General features: G+C 49.6%; 7 protein-coding genes across 8 annotated transcripts; 3 read left to right on the top strand and 4 right to left on the bottom strand.

The window, feature by feature from the left end:
- Positions 1 to 679: 679 nt before the first annotated feature.
- On the bottom strand, positions 680 to 1,538 carry TERG_12350 (uncharacterized protein). Its single transcript, XM_047751317.1, has one exon. It carries the CDS (start codon positions 1,469 to 1,471, stop codon positions 1,160 to 1,162), a length of 312 nt encoding a protein of 103 aa, XP_047606732.1. The 5' UTR covers positions 1,472 to 1,538; the 3' UTR covers positions 680 to 1,159.
- A 2,574-nt stretch (positions 1,539 to 4,112) lies between these two features.
- TERG_05915 (uncharacterized protein) lies at positions 4,113 to 5,988 on the top strand. Its single transcript, XM_003233999.2, has one exon. The coding sequence runs from the start codon at positions 4,764 to 4,766 to the stop codon at positions 5,808 to 5,810; it is 1,047 nt and encodes a 348-aa protein (XP_003234047.1). The 5' UTR covers positions 4,113 to 4,763; the 3' UTR covers positions 5,811 to 5,988.
- A 1,663-nt stretch (positions 5,989 to 7,651) lies between these two features.
- Positions 7,652 to 8,712, top strand: TERG_05914 (uncharacterized protein; the record flags this gene model as incomplete). The annotated part of the gene is made up of 2 exons (XM_003233998.2): positions 7,652 to 8,120; positions 8,203 to 8,712. The coding sequence occupies exons 1-2, from the start codon at positions 7,818 to 7,820 to the stop codon at positions 8,710 to 8,712; spliced, it is 813 nt and encodes a 270-aa protein (XP_003234046.1). The 5' UTR covers positions 7,652 to 7,817.
- Positions 8,713 to 8,965: 253 nt separating this feature from the next.
- Positions 8,966 to 12,436, bottom strand: TERG_05913 (uncharacterized protein). Of its 2 annotated transcripts, XM_003233997.2 has the most exons (3): positions 12,123 to 12,436; positions 10,380 to 11,982; positions 8,966 to 10,314 (listed from the first exon to the last, which is right to left on the bottom strand). In XM_003233997.2, the coding sequence occupies exons 1-3, from the start codon at positions 12,398 to 12,400 to the stop codon at positions 9,214 to 9,216; spliced, it is 2,982 nt and encodes a 993-aa protein (XP_003234045.1). In that variant the 5' UTR covers positions 12,401 to 12,436; the 3' UTR covers positions 8,966 to 9,213. The 2 variants fall into 2 exon arrangements, with proteins under 2 accessions (XP_003234045.1, XP_047606731.1); XM_047750060.1 differs by lacking the exon at positions 12,123 to 12,436 and having other exon boundaries at positions 10,380 to 12,044.
- Positions 12,437 to 13,747: 1,311 nt separating this feature from the next.
- TERG_05912 (uncharacterized protein) lies at positions 13,748 to 14,048 on the bottom strand (the record flags this gene model as incomplete). Its single annotated transcript, XM_003233996.1, has 2 exons — positions 13,748 to 13,873; positions 13,929 to 14,048. The coding sequence occupies 2 exons, from the start codon at positions 14,046 to 14,048 to the stop codon at positions 13,748 to 13,750; spliced, it is 246 nt and encodes an 81-aa protein (XP_003234044.1).
- Positions 14,049 to 14,384: 336 nt separating this feature from the next.
- TERG_05911 (chaperone DnaJ) lies at positions 14,385 to 16,168 on the bottom strand (the record flags this gene model as incomplete). The annotated part of the gene is made up of 3 exons (XM_003233995.1): positions 14,385 to 14,610; positions 14,669 to 15,906; positions 15,965 to 16,168. 3 exons carry the CDS (start codon positions 16,166 to 16,168, stop codon positions 14,385 to 14,387), a joined length of 1,668 nt encoding a protein of 555 aa, XP_003234043.1.
- Positions 16,169 to 16,578: 410 nt separating this feature from the next.
- Positions 16,579 to 17,343, top strand: TERG_08880 (uncharacterized protein; the record flags this gene model as incomplete). The annotated part of the gene is made up of 1 exon (XM_003233994.1): positions 16,579 to 17,343. One exon carries the CDS (start codon positions 16,579 to 16,581, stop codon positions 17,341 to 17,343), a length of 765 nt encoding a protein of 254 aa, XP_003234042.1.
- Positions 17,344 to 17,405: the final 62 nt, after the last annotated feature.

Genomic DNA, 17,405 nt, shown 5'->3' with positions numbered 1-17,405 from the left:
ACTAGCAGAGCAGAGTCAAGTAGTAAGACTAGGAGTAAAAGCGTAGGGAGTCGAGGGAGAAGAAGGCCTTTTCAGCGGCCAAAAAGTCGACGACGAAGAAGCCACGAAAAAAGGACGAAAAAAAGACGAAAAAAAAAAAAAAAAAAAAAAAAAAGAGAAACGCAGAAAAAGAAAAGAAAAGAAAAAAATAGAGCAAAAAAGAGAAAAAAGAAAAAGAAATAAGAAAAAAGCAGAGCTTCTTCTTCCCCTCCAGCGCACCCAAAAAAACCCCACACAGAAACGATCCTCCTCGCTCTCCTCAACTCTGGCCTAACAAACATTCACTCTCACTCTCACTCTCGCTCTCACTCTTACTCTTACTCTCTTGCGCCCTTCGGCTGCCACCTGCGCTGCTGCAGCCCACGAGGTCGTCCTTGGCTCCTCCGACTGGTCTCTTCTTCTTCTTCTTCTTCCTCTGCTCTTCGCTGTAGTCTCAGAGTCTTCCTTCTCGCCACCCTCAGGCCACGCGGAGTCTCCTTGTCGTCTCTCCATCCATCTTCTCCAGCTCCATCTCCAGCTCCATCTTTCCCCTTGTCTCCTTCTTGGGCTTTTCCTTTGCCTTTTTGCTTTTCCGTCCTTGTCTTTGCCTTCCTCGACCCCTTTTCTGGATCGCCCACTGAAACGACCTCGGCTCATCACCCTCTCTCTCTCTCTCTCTCTCTCTCTCTCTCTCTCTCTTTCTCTCTCTTACTCTCTTATTCTCTTATCTACATCTACGCTGAGATGATCCGGGGAAGAAAAGAAAAGTCGCTTTCTTCCCCAGCCACGCCACTCCCTGACACATGCATCAGGCACGGACATCTCTCACTAGGCTCTCGTCAGCGCAACTGCATCATGTCTTCCACCGCGTCAACTAGCATGGCCGGTGCCTGGTTCTCCGTAGTCTTGTCTCTTGGGCTTGGGCTTGGGCTGTGTTGTAATTAGACGGGATGGTCTTGTCTACCTTGATGGCCAAGGCCGGGAGGACGGAAGTCGGGAGATGACGGCGATGGCGATAAAAGCGATAGACAGACAGACAGACGACAGACCAAGCAAGCCCTAAGGCTCGAGATCACCCGGGGCGGCCTTCCGGTCGGCCGCTGCTACCGAAGTGACAGTTACATCCATACCTAATATTACTTTAATGCCTACTATTACTTATTATAATAACAACAAGGGTTGATTTCCCCGTACCAGTGGAAGTTAACTTGGTAGAAGTTAGTCGTCGGCTAATGAACTGGTCGGTGGTACTGCAGTCGTCCTCGGCATGACAGATACTGGCAGATACTGGCAGACAGACAGAGAATACGGAGTAAGAGAAGACAAGAAGTCTGGTCAAGAAGACAAGACGAGAGACAAGACGAGAGCTCATTTCGCAAAGGACACTCGCCACTTCGACAGCAAGCCTCCTGGCTACTCCATACTTCTCCATCTCTCCATCTCTCCATTCCATACATCTCCGTCTCCATCTCTCCAGTCATCTCTTTCGCCTCGTCTCTTCGCTCTTCATCTCCCTGATCGTCCATCGCCAGCAGATCTCTAGCTAGGCCGACTAGTCTGTTTAAAAAAAAAAGAAAGAAAAGAAAAGAAAAGAAAAAGAGTGTCTTCGCTTCTTCCGACAGGGCATGCAAGGGACCGGCGTTCTCCGCAGCCAGTCCCGGACGAGGGGGGGTCATCTCTCTCTCCATCACCAAGTACTGCTGACTGCTGCCGCCTCCCTCTCTTCCGTCAGGGACCCTTCGTCTATAACGATGGGTGTTATCGGGTACTCCTCCATGGAACTTGTACTTATCATATCGACATACGCTGACTGGCTTATCAGAGTTGGTCTAGATGAGCCCTGCCATTGTCGTACGATGCAGACTCTAGACCTCCAGACCCGTCAAAAAGAGTCCAAGGTCAAGGCCAAGGTCATGGTCATGGTCATGGTCATGGTCATGGTCATGGTCATGGTCTTCAATAGCCGGATATGACTACACTCCTGTCACTGCATATATGCATCTACTACTGTTACTAGCGCTTGTTTGTTCCGCTTGACAACCCGCATATCTATACCCTCTTCGTTTTCCCCCATACCCTCTCCTCTTGCTTAGGTTTTTGATAGGACAAGGGTGTCGCTCTGACGGGCATCATTAGTTAGTTCCTCCTCCTTCCTCCTCCACCACCTCCTCCTCCTCCCTGCATGAACGCGGAACACGGTCGACTGGAGGGCCAATTCTTCAGTTTCCCCCCCAGTAACTACACTAGTTAGCTTGCTAACTTCTCCGTACTAACTATACGGAGAAAAAGCATGCAGCCGAAAGTATCCCATCCCTGTGCACAAGTCACCTATAGTCCTCTCCTCTACACTCTCTATATAGTAAGTTATATCCGTTACGTCATGGACATAACAACACATGAAGCACTACTTTAAGTACACCTTCCATCCTCTGATCGCTCAGCCTGCCTTTGGTCCAGACATTCCCGTCGGGAAACCAATGTTTCTCCCCCCCCCTCTTCCCTCCTCTCCCTCTCCCCTTTCTATCTGCAAGACCGAAAAAAGGAAGAAGCAGTGCCTGCATCTCGCTGCTCCGGAAGCTCTCCAATCCCCCCAGAGCTAGATTCAACCTTCCCTACAGCTACTAGTTACTTATGTACCACAGAGCATCCGCTCTTCCAACGGAGGACGGACTTGGGAAGCTAGTTAACTAGTCAACTAAGTTAGTCAGATGCATGGGAAAGCTAACTAGTCATCCAACGAAGAGTATAGCATGGAAAGCTAAGCAGTATACAGCAGCTTGCCCATGGGGGGGGCTGGCTGGGACTGAATGGGACTGGCATCTCGCACCCCCTTTCCCGTGGGCTATCTCTAGAGCCGCGGTGGATCATCATCATCAGCTTCTTCTTCTTCTTTTACTCCGTCACTCAACTCATCACATTAGAAGCTCACTCCTCCAAACCGTCAGGATATTCACTTCGTCAGCTGGTTTAAGGTACCTATCTGTCTTCTCCGAGTCAACACCTAACTCACAACTGGCCTCGGCCTGGACGTCGGTCGACTGGCCTTGTGGAACTTGCATATTCCTGGATATTCAACAGGAGAGGTACCTTACCTACATACCAGATACCAGACTCTCCTCCCCTTCTCCCTCTCCCTCTCTCTATCTCTCTCTCTCTTTCTCTCTCTCTTTCTCTCTCTCTCCCTCTCTGATTCCGCAGCAGGGCTAGACTCCCGCCTCGACTCAACATCGCATCTTCTTCGGGTCTTCATATGCTACATTCGAGCCTATTATTCAACTAACGTTAACAGTGATGCGTTTAGGCACATTCATGTGATCCTCCACCAGTCCAGTGCAAGCCTGGCTGCCATGGTTGCACAAACACTAACTATCCTCCCCGGATACCTCCATCCACGTCCTGTTCCCTGATACTGGTATCCTCTAAACCATCACATCGGAAAAGCAGTTGACTTTCTTGTTTTTTTCTTTTTGGTTTTGACGTTGACGTTGACGCATCCATCGCATCACCGTTTCCCGCTTTCCTCCTTTCCCCTCCGCTCGGCAGCTCTCTTGAGTACTCCGTCCGCAATAGCCTGCTAACTAGTTAACTAGTTGCATTGCTGACACTCAACCTGCATAAAAAAGAGCTGTCTGAAACGAGTTGTAACTGCATGCATGCATGACGGACGGGCGGGGGAAAACAAAAAAAAAAAAACAGTACTTGCATTCCGGCCTTGGCCTCCCTCATTAGGTATCATTATCATTCTTCGTCTTCTTGGTGATGCACTGCAGCTCTCTACTCATGTATGTTGTGACAAGATATGCATCTGCGTCTGAGCGCGCATGTTTCTTTTTTCTGGCATTTCCTGCGACCAAAAAAAGGGTCGTCTTTCCCCTGGATTGCTACTTTTGGTAATTCGTTGCCTGGCCCTCCGGAATCTCCACCAATCTCAGCGTTTTTATCCCGGCGTCTTATTTCAGGACGTACCGTCAAGATAAGAACTTGTCTTCTTCTTCTTGGACGTCTCTTGGAAGTTGCCGAGAGTCGTCGAAGTTCGCCTCGTTTCTGCTTCTCAATGCCATATTGGGAAGACAGGTTTCATCGACAAACCGGAACCTGGGCGGCTGTTCCTTGCCCCCCAGCCATTGACTTGGCTACCTAGTTATCTCGTTATGGCCCTGTGCATATCTGTTATCTCGACACAGGACAGGAATAATCACCATCGACGAAACTGATCTCAGCTCAACAGAGAGTTCAGTTAGAGTGGCTATAGCTTTTCCTCTTCCAAGATACCCCGCTTTTTTTCAGGTCTCACGCGCTGCTGGCCTGCCGCTTAAATGTTTCAAGATGGTGAATAGAGGGTAGCTCTATATCCAGTTGACTATCTCCCGACTCAAATAACTACCCGAGGATGCGATCTATGAGTCTGTGTTTATCGGATCCTGCAAAGTCCTGCTGGGGCAACAAAAGAGGGGATGTATGCAGTAGCGCCTTCTAAGATGGGATGAAAACCCCAAACATGATATACGAGGAAGGTGCAAAGGTGTTCAACACTCCCGGGGAAAGAGTGATTAACACATCGCGCTTTCCTTTTTCAGGGCTGAACGGGATGCGGTACGAACTCTAAATGGAGGCTCAAAACCTTACTTTTGTTTACTTTTGGGCTTTCTTCCTCAGCTATTATTTTTTTTTTTCATATTCTAATTCATCACATCGGCCATCAAATATTATCTATATTATACCCCCTTCAGATTCATGTAGTCATCATGAGTGTGAATGCATCCGATGAGTATCTACTCAGGAAGTTTGCTTCCCGTGAGATAGACCCATGCCGTATCAACTTTGGCAAACCAGAATTCTTTACCCCAGAGCCCCGCCCCGATAAACTATCTATAGGCACCCTTGACCGACTACCCGTAGAGCTCCTCCATGAGATCCTATATATGCTCGACCTCAAATCGCTATCTGATCTCCGACACGTATCTAGAGGCGGAAACGTTGCTGTCAACGCCTTGCCGCTGTACCATGCTATTGTAACGCACGTACCGTATACCCTTGACGTGATTCGCCGAACTGGTCTTCAAAGCGAGTACACGGTGCAGAGACTCTATAAGATTTTGCGCACCCGCGACTGCCCCGAATGCGGAGAATTTGGCGGATACATATTCCTTCTAACAGGCGAGAGATGCTGCTCTGCATGCTTGAACATGAACCAGAACTTTTGGGCGCTTCCCATCGACGATATGGAGCAAGAACTCTGTTTTCCCTACGAGGAGATGAGAGGTCTAACTGCAATGACAGCCATCCCAGACAAGTGCTTTTCTCCTCGTGTGGAGCCAGGTGAAGATCTGCGCCTCATATCGCTCAGGGAGGCAGTGAACCTTGCAAGGAGCAACGGCACACTTTTGGTCTTTGACATGATCACTTGCCTCGGGAGAGAATGTGGGCATTCTTCCCCTCTTCCTATGGTTCAATCCTGTTTCTGTAAATTTGGCCCCGAGACGAGAAACGACGTTGTACCAGAACAGCCTAGATATGAATCCCGCATTCCGCCCACGGGTTATCCGGTATGGTTAAGTCAGGAGAGCAACAGCTACTGCAACATGTCATCCATACGATTACCATACCTGCTGCCGGATGGGACGGTTGACTGGGGCTTCTATTGCGATGCATGCATGAACACGACGACCTACCCATATCTCACCCCAGAGAGCGAGTTTCTAAAGCATGCGCGCGTGTGCGAGTGGATCAGGGATTACGTTGAAAGCAACTGTGGGGTCCCAGATCCGAACATTGAAAAACATGATCAGTAGACAACCAGCTTGTACCATCCCGTTATTGATTGTTATTCTTATTCTTACCAACAGCCGTTTGATTATCGAATATACCTTCGTTGGCGCAGTGCCTATTGAATAGCTCCCAGTGAATGGTAGTCATCGTGAGTAGAAGTAAAGTTACATAATAAACACGTAGAAAGGTGGTAGTTTAACTATATAATTCTATTATTAAAGGTAAGTTATATTATTAGCTAGTAATAAGGTCTTCACTTATTATGCTTATTAAAGTGTTATTCTAAATACTATCTATAGAGATAATTACTATTCAAAATATCTCTACACTGATGATGATCAACTTGTGCCTCCCATGAAGTACTATATAACTGTTTGATTCAGTCTCCTGTTGTCATCTAAGTGCCATTGGCATTGGCAGGCTTCAGGATAATGCAGAACACATACAAAACATATTACCCTAAGAATTGAGCTTTACTGCATGTAGTTAGGAAGATAGGTTGGGTGGTATGGGTAAGCAGAGTAGTTGGACGGTGGCATCTGAGCAATTAGGCGGTTATCAGAGTAATTGACGAATGGACAGACAAGTGATCAGTTCCTGGTCTTTCCTTCCTCTATACCTGGCATTACAAAGCATCTCCAAACAACCACACAGCACTAAATCTCGCATCGAAAAGCTTGCCCTCTTGCGATGATCACAGTTCCAGACAATAGCTATAGCCCCTCTCAGCCACTCTCATTCCCACTCTCATTTCCATCCTTCTTCGGACACGTTTCCTTAAACTTGTCGGCCACCAGCGTGACTATAAATCACGGTTAATTCACTAATATGATGTCATATTCGATTTAAGGAGGAGGACTTACTCAACCCTCTGTCAATATTACAGTTCTTCTGAACAATACACTTCGCCGCCGAGCGTTCTATACGTTCGACATTATCACAGATGGTCAAGAGAACAGGCTTCCCACTGCAAGGTATTTTTTTGAAACTGCGAAGTACACACGGGGCCGCGCATTTAAGTTGCTGAAAGAACTCCTTCGGAAAATTCGCTTGTACGACAGCAAGAAGAGTGGCGAGGATAATTAGAAATTTCATCTTGAATCGGTTCAGTTGGAAAATAGATATATGTAGTTATTAGAAGAATAGCACTTAGAATCCAACATCATGATCATGGTGATAACCAGACCCTTTTTATATCTTGCTTCTGAGAGAATCCTTTCCCAATTCCGCTACTGTGACTGCTTTTTCAGTCATGATACCCATATCTGCTGGACTACTTGGAGAGCTAACTATTGAATTCACAACTGAGTAGCTAAGGTAGATCTTGCTGTGGCTAATGACAAACCTCTGCTCATTAGTTATGGCTGATGCCTGTGGGTTAATAGTCACTATATCTTAACCAATCCTCGCGAGAAGGCTGGATGGCAGCCGTGTTAAGCCGTGCCAACACAATTTTAGACCAGCCACGGCGATCATTCTCAATTATGAGACCGTTGGCCTACAGATAACGAAGCCGAAATCCACGGAATGATGCCATGTCAGACTTGAACGGTGCAGCTTCATTAGCAATGAGTGTCACTAGGCATCCGTAATTGACTCTTAGAGAGATAGTAAAGGAGGTGTATATCCAAGACGCCGGCCAAACTCCCCGCTGGCTCCAACAAAATATTCATTTTGAACAAAACTTTGGCACAGCGTTTATTAGTAAGCTTACTAATCACCCCACGCGAATCCGAAAGTCAAATCGTCATCGAAACCTTAAATAAAAGGTAAAAAAAGAAAAAAAAAAATAAAAACTGAAAGAAAACCGTCGACAGCGACGCCGGCTTTTGACATCTCGACAGCCAGCTTTTTGCCGGACATGCTTGCTTCTGCGCCTCTGCCTCTCGCTAGCCCTCCGTCTCTTCGCTCCCTACGCTCCAATTACCACGCCGGCCCTCGCTCGACCGTGACCCCTGCAGAGTCCCCCTTCTTCCGCTCTCTGTAAATACCGCAATCCGCGGTCTTGTTCGAAATTCCCCATAACCCTCATGGCTCCTCCCCGCCAGCGTCCCGTGTCCACGACTGCTACCTCGGCTGGTGCTGGTGCTGTCTCTGCTGGTGCATCTGCTGCTCCTACCTCTGCTGCTGCCGCCGCCGATGCTGTCCCAGACGACTCGCGGTCAGAAGCGTCCAGCACGCGCGAGCGCCAGGGCACCACCAAGGGCCGCAAATCCGCAGCAGCCACCACCTCTGCTCCCAGCACGGGCTCGAATGCAACGTTGAAAGAAGGCAAGGCCCCTGCTGCAGATCAACGCATGGACGAGAGTGGCACCGTCGAGTCCCAGGTCTCTGTACGTCCATCTTCTTTTTTTTTGGATCCCACCATCCATCCAGACTCTCATGGAACAAGCTCTAACCGCAGCGAAATAACAGATAAACTGGAGCACCATGCCCTTGTCCGTACTCCACGAATACCGCTACGCATATAACCTTCCCTGTCCCAGCGCGTTCTCCTCACAGATAAACTCCATCCTCCTCTCACAGGGGCCCGGCCTGGGTTCTGCAACAGCCATTTCCATCAGACGCAAACAGTTGCTGCAGCAGTTACAGTCTGACCGGCAACAACACGATGACAGCATGCAGATCGATACTGACACGGACGTCAAATCGAGACAGGAAGCTTCTAATAATACGGGACGGCAGGACAAGGTGCTTCATCGTCTCTCGACTCCAGCACAGGGACGAGTGTCGAAGGCCCAGCTTGCCTCTGCTGTGCGGAAACACTTCAACAACACGGCTATTTCGGAGCAGGATGCCATTGCTCGGTTTCTGTATAAAGTCAACGAGGAGAGGAGGGGAAAGGAGTTCCGGCTCCGGTTCCAGCCTTATAGTGTAGTGGCAGACTTTGACAATTGCCCTGATTCATTTGAAATTTCTGGGTAGAATACCCTAGGATGTCGGATGACTGAACGGAAGGATAATGTTACCTGCTTACTGTTACCTACTTGATAGATACCCGTGCAAGCGAAAGATTTCCTCCGTCTGTATAGCATGAAGAATAATTGAGTACCTCGAGGTCTCATTTGATAGAGAGAAAATCAAATATACCAAAAGGCAGGAAACGGTGTTGCTATTGCGTAATTCTATATGTCTACCGCCTCTCTCCCCTTTTATATAAACACAAGACGAAACATATCGACTTAAACGGAATGCTATTTCGAAATGGATAGATGCAGAAGAAATTTTATAAGTAAATAAGTTGTGGAAAAGGTGTAATTCAATCCTAAAAAAAAAAAAAAAAGACCTTACTCCGTCCATTTTCCCAGGTTGATTCCTTGGGTGGCCCGAGCCTGGATTCCATATATTCTGTCTTAGCCCTTTTTTTCTTGCTTATTTTTCATTCAATTCGTGTTTTCACGCCACTACTTGCTCTGCACTGCACTCCTACTTCCATGCATTCAGTCCTGCCCACGGGTCATTTTGATTTTGGGACTGGGAAGGTTGGTTTGCGCGATGGGCTGGCTGGCTAGGAGGATAATTGCTGGTTGGTTGCTGATAACCCCCTAGCCCCTGGCCAGGTGAGTTATATTGTACTGGGGAGTGGCGTGGTGGTGGCGGAGGAGGCACGTAGCCCTGCGGTAGATATTGAGGGGTATGGCTAGGTGGGATCTGGGGTTGAGGTATGGGTGGTGAGCCTGGATAGCCACCATACGAGGGTGGGCTGGCGTAATACTGCTGCAGCGGAGGAGGTGAAGTCGGTGGTTGTTGATATAGGTAGGCCATCGGGTTGTATGCTTCTGGGTTCATGTGCTGGGTGTATGGCTGTTGGGAGCCGTAGCCTTCGGTGGGCGAGATACCATTGCCGCTTGGGTAGGCAACGGGTGGGTAACCGGTTGAAGTGGAGGGGGGATATTGGGCAGTTATAGGGGATCGGGCTGGAGGTTGCTGTGGTGGCAGGCCAGAGTGGGTAGGTGATTTCGCCGTGTTAGCTGCCCGTTTGGGTGCCGGAGGTGGTGGAGTAGATGACGAAGACGCTGGATCGACTGATAACCGCTCCATCAGGTTTTTCAGCTTGTCCCGTTCACGTTCTTCGTGGCCCGATGCTTGGGCAGCTTTATCCCGCTCGATTTGGCTGAGCAGCTGGGCTCCCTCGGACCGCCGGTTGTTGAGGAAGGTCTCAACGTTCTGCTGCAGGTTGTCAATTGTGTCTCGCATCTGCATGTAGAACGCTTGTGCCTGGCTCAAGCCGTTGAGAAGTTCGTTAAACGCTTTATGGGCTTTTCTGTACTTGGATATGACCGCGTTGCGCTGCTTGGTGAGGACTTCGTACTTTGACTTCTCTGCCCTCACCCGCTTGTCCTGTAACAGATCCCCATATACCTTGGCCAGCTCCTTCATAAGGCCACTTTGTTTATGATTTGCCTGGAGAAGTCGGTTTTGATGAGGTCTGAACTTTTCCAACTCTGTTTGGAAGAGCTGGTCTTCTTGGTTTGCGATTGACTTCTTGTTGAGAATGAGAACGTTGGAGATATCGTCATTGTGAACCTGTCGATGTTGTTAGACAATGTTCATGGAAGCAAAATAACTATCCCGTTTGATACACTACTCACCTTCTCCTTCAGATCCTTCAAAGTCTGCATTCTGTCCCTCTTGACGAGGTTTAATTTCCGAAGCAGTTCCTCGACTTTTGCAATCTGTTCAGCTACAGATAAGCCTCCTTCCCCATAATCTGCCTCCAAAAGGTTTCCTTCTGGTGCTCTATTGCTATACGGGCTTCCTGGGGTGGCTCCATTTTTACCTGGCTTCGAGCCAGCTGCAATGAGCGCCTTCTGGAAGAGTATGTCTGCCTCACCGGCCTCCCCAGCTGCACGCATTTCCTCAAAGTCGGACTCATGTTGCCGCAGAGTAACCAGGAGCTGAGAGTCACTTGAGCTGGCTTCATCAATGGTCTCACGGTAGCTTCTAATATCTGATCGCAGGGTCGATGTAAGGCGCGAACTTGGCTGCTGCGTCCAGTCAGCGCCGTATTTGGAACGCATTTTCTCGCACACGCTCTCCTCGGTGTCTAGCTGTTTGGTACACTGCTCCAGAGTGGAAAGCAACGAGGACTTATCATCCTGTAGATCCTCAAGTGTACCTCTGAACGGCTCTTGACAAGAGACTTCTTCACACCAAGTCCTGAACTCTTCGTCCGCAGTCAGCTGGTCGTCCAGCCCCCCCTTGAGTATATTTAAGCTACCAGGTAGTTTCAAGTAGTCTAGACTGGCAGCCATTTCTCCGTTGGCTGCTTCAACCTTTTCTGTCTCGGCCCGGACAAGCTTAGCCTTCTCTTCGTCGTACAAACTTGCGGACTCAGTAACGGACATTGGTACTATTCGCTGGAATATGTCCGGTCCAATTATCCGCTGGATATCCTGGCCTTGGTACAGTTCACTAACGGGTATAGCCTTTGCAGCGGGGAGCTTCGCAACAGGGGAGACTGATGCTTCCGCTGGAACTTGCTGGTGATAGATGAAATCGTTATCTTTCCTCATTGAAGGCAGTTTTTCCTGAACGGTAGCCAGCTGTCGTCGTACCATGTCCAACAGCACCATTCCGTTTTCAGAGGTAAGATTAGAGCCAGAGGGTACGGATGACGGGAACGACTTTGCCATGTTGATTGCGGCCGTTGAAGCCTTCTCAGCTATTTGTAGCCGTGCAATGGCCACTCCGTGCATTCCACCCTCCTCGTCAGCCATGGCCTGGTAGTAGCAAGCTAGGGAGGACATATGTGATGCCTTTGCAGAAGTCAAAATCCACCATACTTTCTCAAATATGCCTTTGGTAACGTTTTCCTGCACACCCTCGGCAGCCTGGGTGAACAGATGAGCAGCATGGCTGGCTAGTTTGGCTAGGAAGCCCGGCTTCTTCCCATCAGCGATCTGTTTCTCTAGAAATACTTCCTGTGCCTGAGCAAGGGTGATGGATATCATCGTCTTAACCGTATCCCGGCTCAGATCGGTCGAAGGAGCATGCAGGAAGTTGTCATTGATGTAGGTGAACATGCCAGCAGAGGCCTGGAATGAGTGGTATGCGGTCTTGAGCCCCGTGTCCTCGGCACGGTTTTGGTTGACAGCATGGCAGGATAGGACGGCGGAGATGTTGAATATGATAGAGGCTTTCTCGTACGCCAGGGAGTACTGCGAGGTTGCCTTGTGTGTGAAAGCATCGTACCTAGATTGCAATTCAACGCCCGGTCAGCCATATACAGGTCTTGGTAGAAATGAAAATAATGTAGTCCAAAAAAAAAAAAAAAAAAAAAAAAAAAAAAAAAAAAAAAAAAAAAAAAAATCAAAAAACCAAGGAAGCCATACCAGGTAAATGATATCTTGATATGATTCTCGTCAACGGGAAAACGGAGATCCAGCAGCTCTAGCTGCCCGTAGTACCGGTAGAGCAGGTCTCTCCCAGAAGCGCTGTCCTTGCCGGCGCCTCTCATGTCCTGCCGCAGCCTGTTCAAAGTCGCGCACTCCTCCGAATACCGATCCGGGTCATCACCGTAGGTCTGCCGGATATATCCCTTGAGCGGAGCGATCCAGTCTATCTCGGCCGTTTGCTTGAGAGGACACGATATCATGGGAGACTGCACCATCGTGGCGGATTTGGCGGCCGCAGGAGGCAGCACTCTCTCCCCCCAGCGGACGACAGACCTGCTCCTAGACGAAGCCTATGCACCGCGGCAATTGTCGAGCAGCTCGAGTATCGTGCACGACGATGCGACGGGGTTCTCTGCTGGCTGCGTTGGGCTCGTAGTGCGGGCGCCCTCGGCGGAGGATGTGGGGGAGCGATGTCACTAACTAGTTAACTAGCTGGTGTCGTCACCGAAGCGATAACTAATAACCAAGGGCCTGGGTCTGGTCAGCGGCGGGCGGGCATGCGCTGGCGGGTCGTGATGCCTGTGTGATGGGCTGGCGGGCGTCCTGGCGGAAGAGCGATGCAGACGGTGTGCTGGTAGCGACCTTGCCGGCGTCAGTCAGTCAGTCAGAGAGTTAACTAGTTATATGTGTGAGGGCGATGATGGCGATGGTGCATGGAAGAAGTTGCAAGAAGGATGGATGCACATCGACCGGCGAGCCTATCATGGAGACGGCGGCAACGAAGAATCGAGCTGCCTGAAGAACTTCGGCTCGTTTCTTTTTCTTCTTCTTCTCTCTTCTGCTGCTGGATGGCCTGGCGGGATCTCAGGATGCTACTGATGCCACTCGCATGATGCGCAGGCGGGACTGGTTATCGCCAGCGGACCGCTGCTGCGACTGCTCTGGAGTCTCCATCGCGACTCTCGAGAGATCCTGGCCTTCACACTCTACTGGCGCCACTATCACAGCGGGATCCTTGCTGCTGAAAGTATGGCATCCGCTCGGTAGGCCTGAGATGCTGCGCTGCCGTCACAGATTGGCTGGAGGGCTGTTTCAGCCTGGCAGAGCATCAGAAAGCCTAGATGGACGGAGTACATATAGATGCAGTTACATTGATATATTATACTTGTCTGGAGGAAGAACAGGCACACAGCGGACGAGGGGAGATGGGATAAGAGCTATCACTATCATACAGCATATTCCATGTCCTCTCCAGAAAGGACTAGACTCCCCGGTGAAATACATGGTGAAAAGTGGTTGGAAACATAGATACATACATCATCTCGCTCCTCGAAGAACTCAACAGCAGACGAACTTCCTCGCTGTCAAGGATGCTGACGGTCCAGCAAGAAGCCATAGTCGTAGAATCGGTGCTTGTTGGTGATCCCACAGTTAGTTTGCCCGCTGTGTCTAGAGGGTTATAATGCTGGCCGAGGATCTCAGGCCTGGCCAGAGCATGGATCGACGGCTGCTAGTTACTCGCTGTCTCAGCGGCTATGAGACGGTAGCCAGACGTGTGAATAAGTATATCCAAAGTGATGCTTCTCTCATTTTAAGAGGCTTCTGGCGTGGTGATGTCCGGACTAGCCCAGGGGATGCATCCGTCTTCTCACGGCTTTCTGGATAAGGCCTGTGGGCAAGTCAAATTCGTCAGCTCGACCGTAGAGGTCAAGGTCTTCTTCCATTGAAGATGGTAGACGCAGTAAAATCTGAGGAGACGTGTTAGTTACATCCCACATAGTCATGACGAAAGATGACACTCACCATACTTGCGCCTAGTCTGCACCACAGCCGGCACTCCCCGGATTCTGATTGCCCCTCAATAGCCCAGAAGACAGACCACTTTGTGGATTGAGAGGCTAGAGAGTCTTCAAGGGAAAGCATAGGCCGTAAGGTGTAAAGTGAGATCTAAGTAGTAGTCGAGGGTGACAACAAGATGAAAGAGTAACGTCCATCGAGAATGAAGAGTGAAGAGTGCAAAAAACAGAAAGACGAGAAACAAGCCGGCGGAGTCACTTGTAAGATACTCGTTCAAATGAGTTTTGTTATAGGGAGGTCGGGGGGTGTTTATATAGAAAACATAATGTACAGGAAAGAAAGAAAAGGAGTTAAAATCGGTTTATGCAAAAAGGTACACCTCGCCCAACGCTATGTATGAGAAAGAGATGCAAAATCAAATCGGACAAAAGGGCTGCAGACGGTAACGCAGTCGTCTATCAATTAGCCAGATCCTGATGCCTTTTTGGACTCATTAGGCTGGTCGGACTCCTTGTGCTGATCCGACTGTGTCTCGGGCCCCTTTTTATCAGCAGAGTTTGAGGACCCTTTGCTTGAGCTGGAGGAACATGGGTTGCGATGGTTCATCAGCTTGTCCCAGGCGGACTTGATGAACCCCTGGCCCTTTTGTGCGTTATCTGTCTTGTCGGTAGAAGCCTTGTTCGAAGAGCTGAGAAACACGTTAGCTTGGTTTGAATGACAGAGGCGCACATAGCTGGCTTTCTTACCCATCAGGCTTCATGTCGTTGACATTCATAATTCGTTTCGCAGTCTTGTCTCCCATCTCGTCTGCAAGTACTTCAAGGATTGTTCGCTGGTTGGGAGTCAATGATCTCGGCATGGTGACCTTGAATTCTACCTTCAAGTCACCATTACCTGCTCTCCGCCCACCAAGCTTCCGCATACCCATCCCAGGCAAGGTAATCTTATCACCAGTTCCCGTTCCGGTGCCAACTCTAACTTTAGCTTCCCCGTCCAGCGTCGGCACCGTGACTTCGCCTCCAAGTAGGGCGGTTGTGAGAGGTATGGCGGCAGTGTATAGTACATCCGACCCGGAACGGTTGAATCTGCGGTCAGCGGCAACCCTGATGAAGACATAGAGGTTTCCTCGCTGCGTTCGGGTTCCTGGTTCTGCCATCGGGGCATCGCCTTCGCCATTAACCCGCAGCCTCATCCCATCCTCGACACCACCGGGAATATCAACTTTGACGGTTCTTCGTTCTCGAACAACACCTCCTCCGCTACATGTGTTGCATTCAGACCCCCTGGGTATCGAGGACCCGGTTCCATTGCACGCTCCACATGTGCTCTGCATCTGGAAGCCCTGGATGACATGGATCTGCGCACCAGTGCCTCCACAAGTGCTACAGCGTGATCGTTTCTTACCATCTTTCAATCCTTCTCCCTTGCACGAATTGCATGTAACCAACGGTGTGATGTTAATTTCCTTGGTCGTTCCCTTGGCTGACTCCATGAACGAGATATTCGCCTGAACCTCGATGTCGTCTCCAACCGCAACGCTGGAGAAAGGTGATCCGTGCCCGCGTGGGTTGCGGCCAGTAGCTTTAGCAAAGGCACCAAAGATGTCGTCGAAATTTATATCCGCAGTGAAACCTCCTCCAAAGCCGCCACCGCTTCCGAAACCGCCAAAGCCATGGAAGCCTCCCGCCCCTCCAAATGGCCCACCACTAGCAGCGCCAGGGTTGAACCCGCCATTCTGATCGAATGCAGCAGACCCGTACGTATCATAGGCCTTTTTCTTCTCAGGATCAGATAATGTCTCGTAGGCGGTTTGGGCTTCGGCAAATTTGTCTTTGGCGCCGGGATCTTTGTTTGTATCGGGGTGGAACTTCTTTGCCAGCCCATAGTATGCTCGTTTAATTTCTGAGGCCGATGCATCCTTCCCAACTCCCAGAACGCTGTAAGGGTTTTTCGCTGCTGAAGCGGGAGCCGTCGCATGAAATTTCTATAGAACTTTGTCAGCTCGGTTTCCCCTTTCACTTTGTGGAATAACACTAGCTTACTCTTGTCGATTGGTTCAATGTCTGCGTATTCTTCGATCTAATAGCAGGCCTCTGGTTACTCCGCACCTTGGAATCCGTCTGGTAGGGTCGTGACTGTACATGACGGTTGATGTCCAGACATTGACTTCTGTATGGGCGCGATGTCCGCAGCAAACGGCAGGGAACTGAGGCTGCAAGCGGCAGCCCAGGAGCAGGGACACTCATAGAGAAGCGATTTATAAGAGAGATCAGCTATATCAATTGTATATACCACTGAGAAGAGAAGCTGTTCCTGCGTCTTCTGCGTTTTCTTCGTCGTCTTCGTCGTCTTCGTCTTCCCTTCGAAGGTTCAAGAAATGGAAAAAAAAAAGTTTCTCGGGACTTCGGCAAAATATTTTCTCCAGCTTTGATGACTAATCAGACAAAAACGAGGCCAACCTACCGGGCAAATCTCGAGCATTTTGGTCTTGCTTCTATCTTGTTCACTTTTTTCTCGTCAGCTTGGGGAATTGGCGGTCTTTGACGGGCTGTGCGGAGTGTTGTTTATTACTGCTTGTATTTTATTTAATTTGGCCATCGTTCGTTAACAGCTCGGTCTCTTTCTCTTCTTTCGCTTAGACGACGTTGCTGAGAGGATGTTTCGGGGCATCAGCCTTCCATTGAGAGCAGCCCTTCGCCGGAGCTCCCAGGATATCCGATACAGGGCCTACAATCCTCAGTTCAGACAGATCGCATTCTCGCATTCAGATATTCAAGCTTCCCGGCTACAACTATCGCGCGGCCTCTCCTCGACTCCAGCCCGGCGAAAAGAGAAGCCTTCTCCACCGCAACCGAAGAAAGACGAGGCGGAAACTGAGCGCGAAGAGAAGATTAAGCCGGAAGAACCGACAGAAGGGAAGAATAAGTCAGATGAACCGAGCCCAATCCCGCCTTCAGAAGGCAAGTCGGACTCGAGACCAAGCCAGGGAGCTGGAGCTGGCGGTAGCTCGGGTAGCGGAGGCAGTGATGGAGGAAGGAGAGGAAGAAAGGGCTCTTCTGAAAAGGCTCTCCAGAAGCCAACTATACCGGATGTATATCCTCAAGTGATGGCGATCCCGATTGCTCGACGACCTCTGTTTCCCGGATTTTATAAGGCCATCACGATCAAAGATCCGAACGTTGTGGCTGCCATACAAGAGATGATGAAGCGAGGGCAACCCTACGTGGGAGCTTTCTTGTTCAAGGATGAAGCAGCGGATAAGGACGTCATTGACAACATAGACGAGGTTCATGATGTTGGTGTATTTGCACAAATTACGAGTGCTTTCCCCGTCCACGGAGATGAGAGCGGCCTTACAGCTGTCTTGTATCCCCACCGAAGGATTAAGATGACCTCTATCTCCCGTCTCGTGATAGCTTAGTGAAAGAGGCTGGTAGCCAGGAAGCATCGAAGGACTCATCAGCCGAGAAGCAAGGCGACGTT

Source organism: Trichophyton rubrum (genome assembly GCF_000151425.1).
Source record: "Trichophyton rubrum CBS 118892 genomic scaffold supercont2.6, whole genome shotgun sequence".
In the NCBI taxonomy this organism is placed as follows: domain Eukaryota; kingdom Fungi; phylum Ascomycota; class Eurotiomycetes; order Onygenales; family Arthrodermataceae; genus Trichophyton; species Trichophyton rubrum.
Note: the sequence above shows the minus strand (reverse complement) of the source record. Positions and strands in the feature narration are given on the sequence as shown.

Coding starts and splice junctions, on each gene's coding strand:
- TERG_12350 (XM_047751317.1), bottom strand. CDS start 1,471: ATGGAATGGAGAGATGGAGAGATGGAGAAGTATGGAGTAGCCAGGAGG.
- TERG_05915 (XM_003233999.2), top strand. CDS start 4,764: ATGAGTGTGAATGCATCCGATGAGTATCTACTCAGGAAGTTTGCTTCC.
- TERG_05913 (XM_003233997.2), bottom strand. CDS start 12,400: ATGGTGCAGTCTCCCATGATATCGTGTCCTCTCAAGCAAACGGCCGAG. Junction 11,983..12,122: donor ATCAAGATATCATTTACCTG/GTATGGCTTCCT, acceptor ATTGCAATCTAG/GTACGATGCTTTCACACACA. Junction 10,315..10,379: donor TGAAGGATCTGAAGGAGAAG/GTGAGTAGTGTA, acceptor CAACATCGACAG/GTTCACAATGACGATATCTC.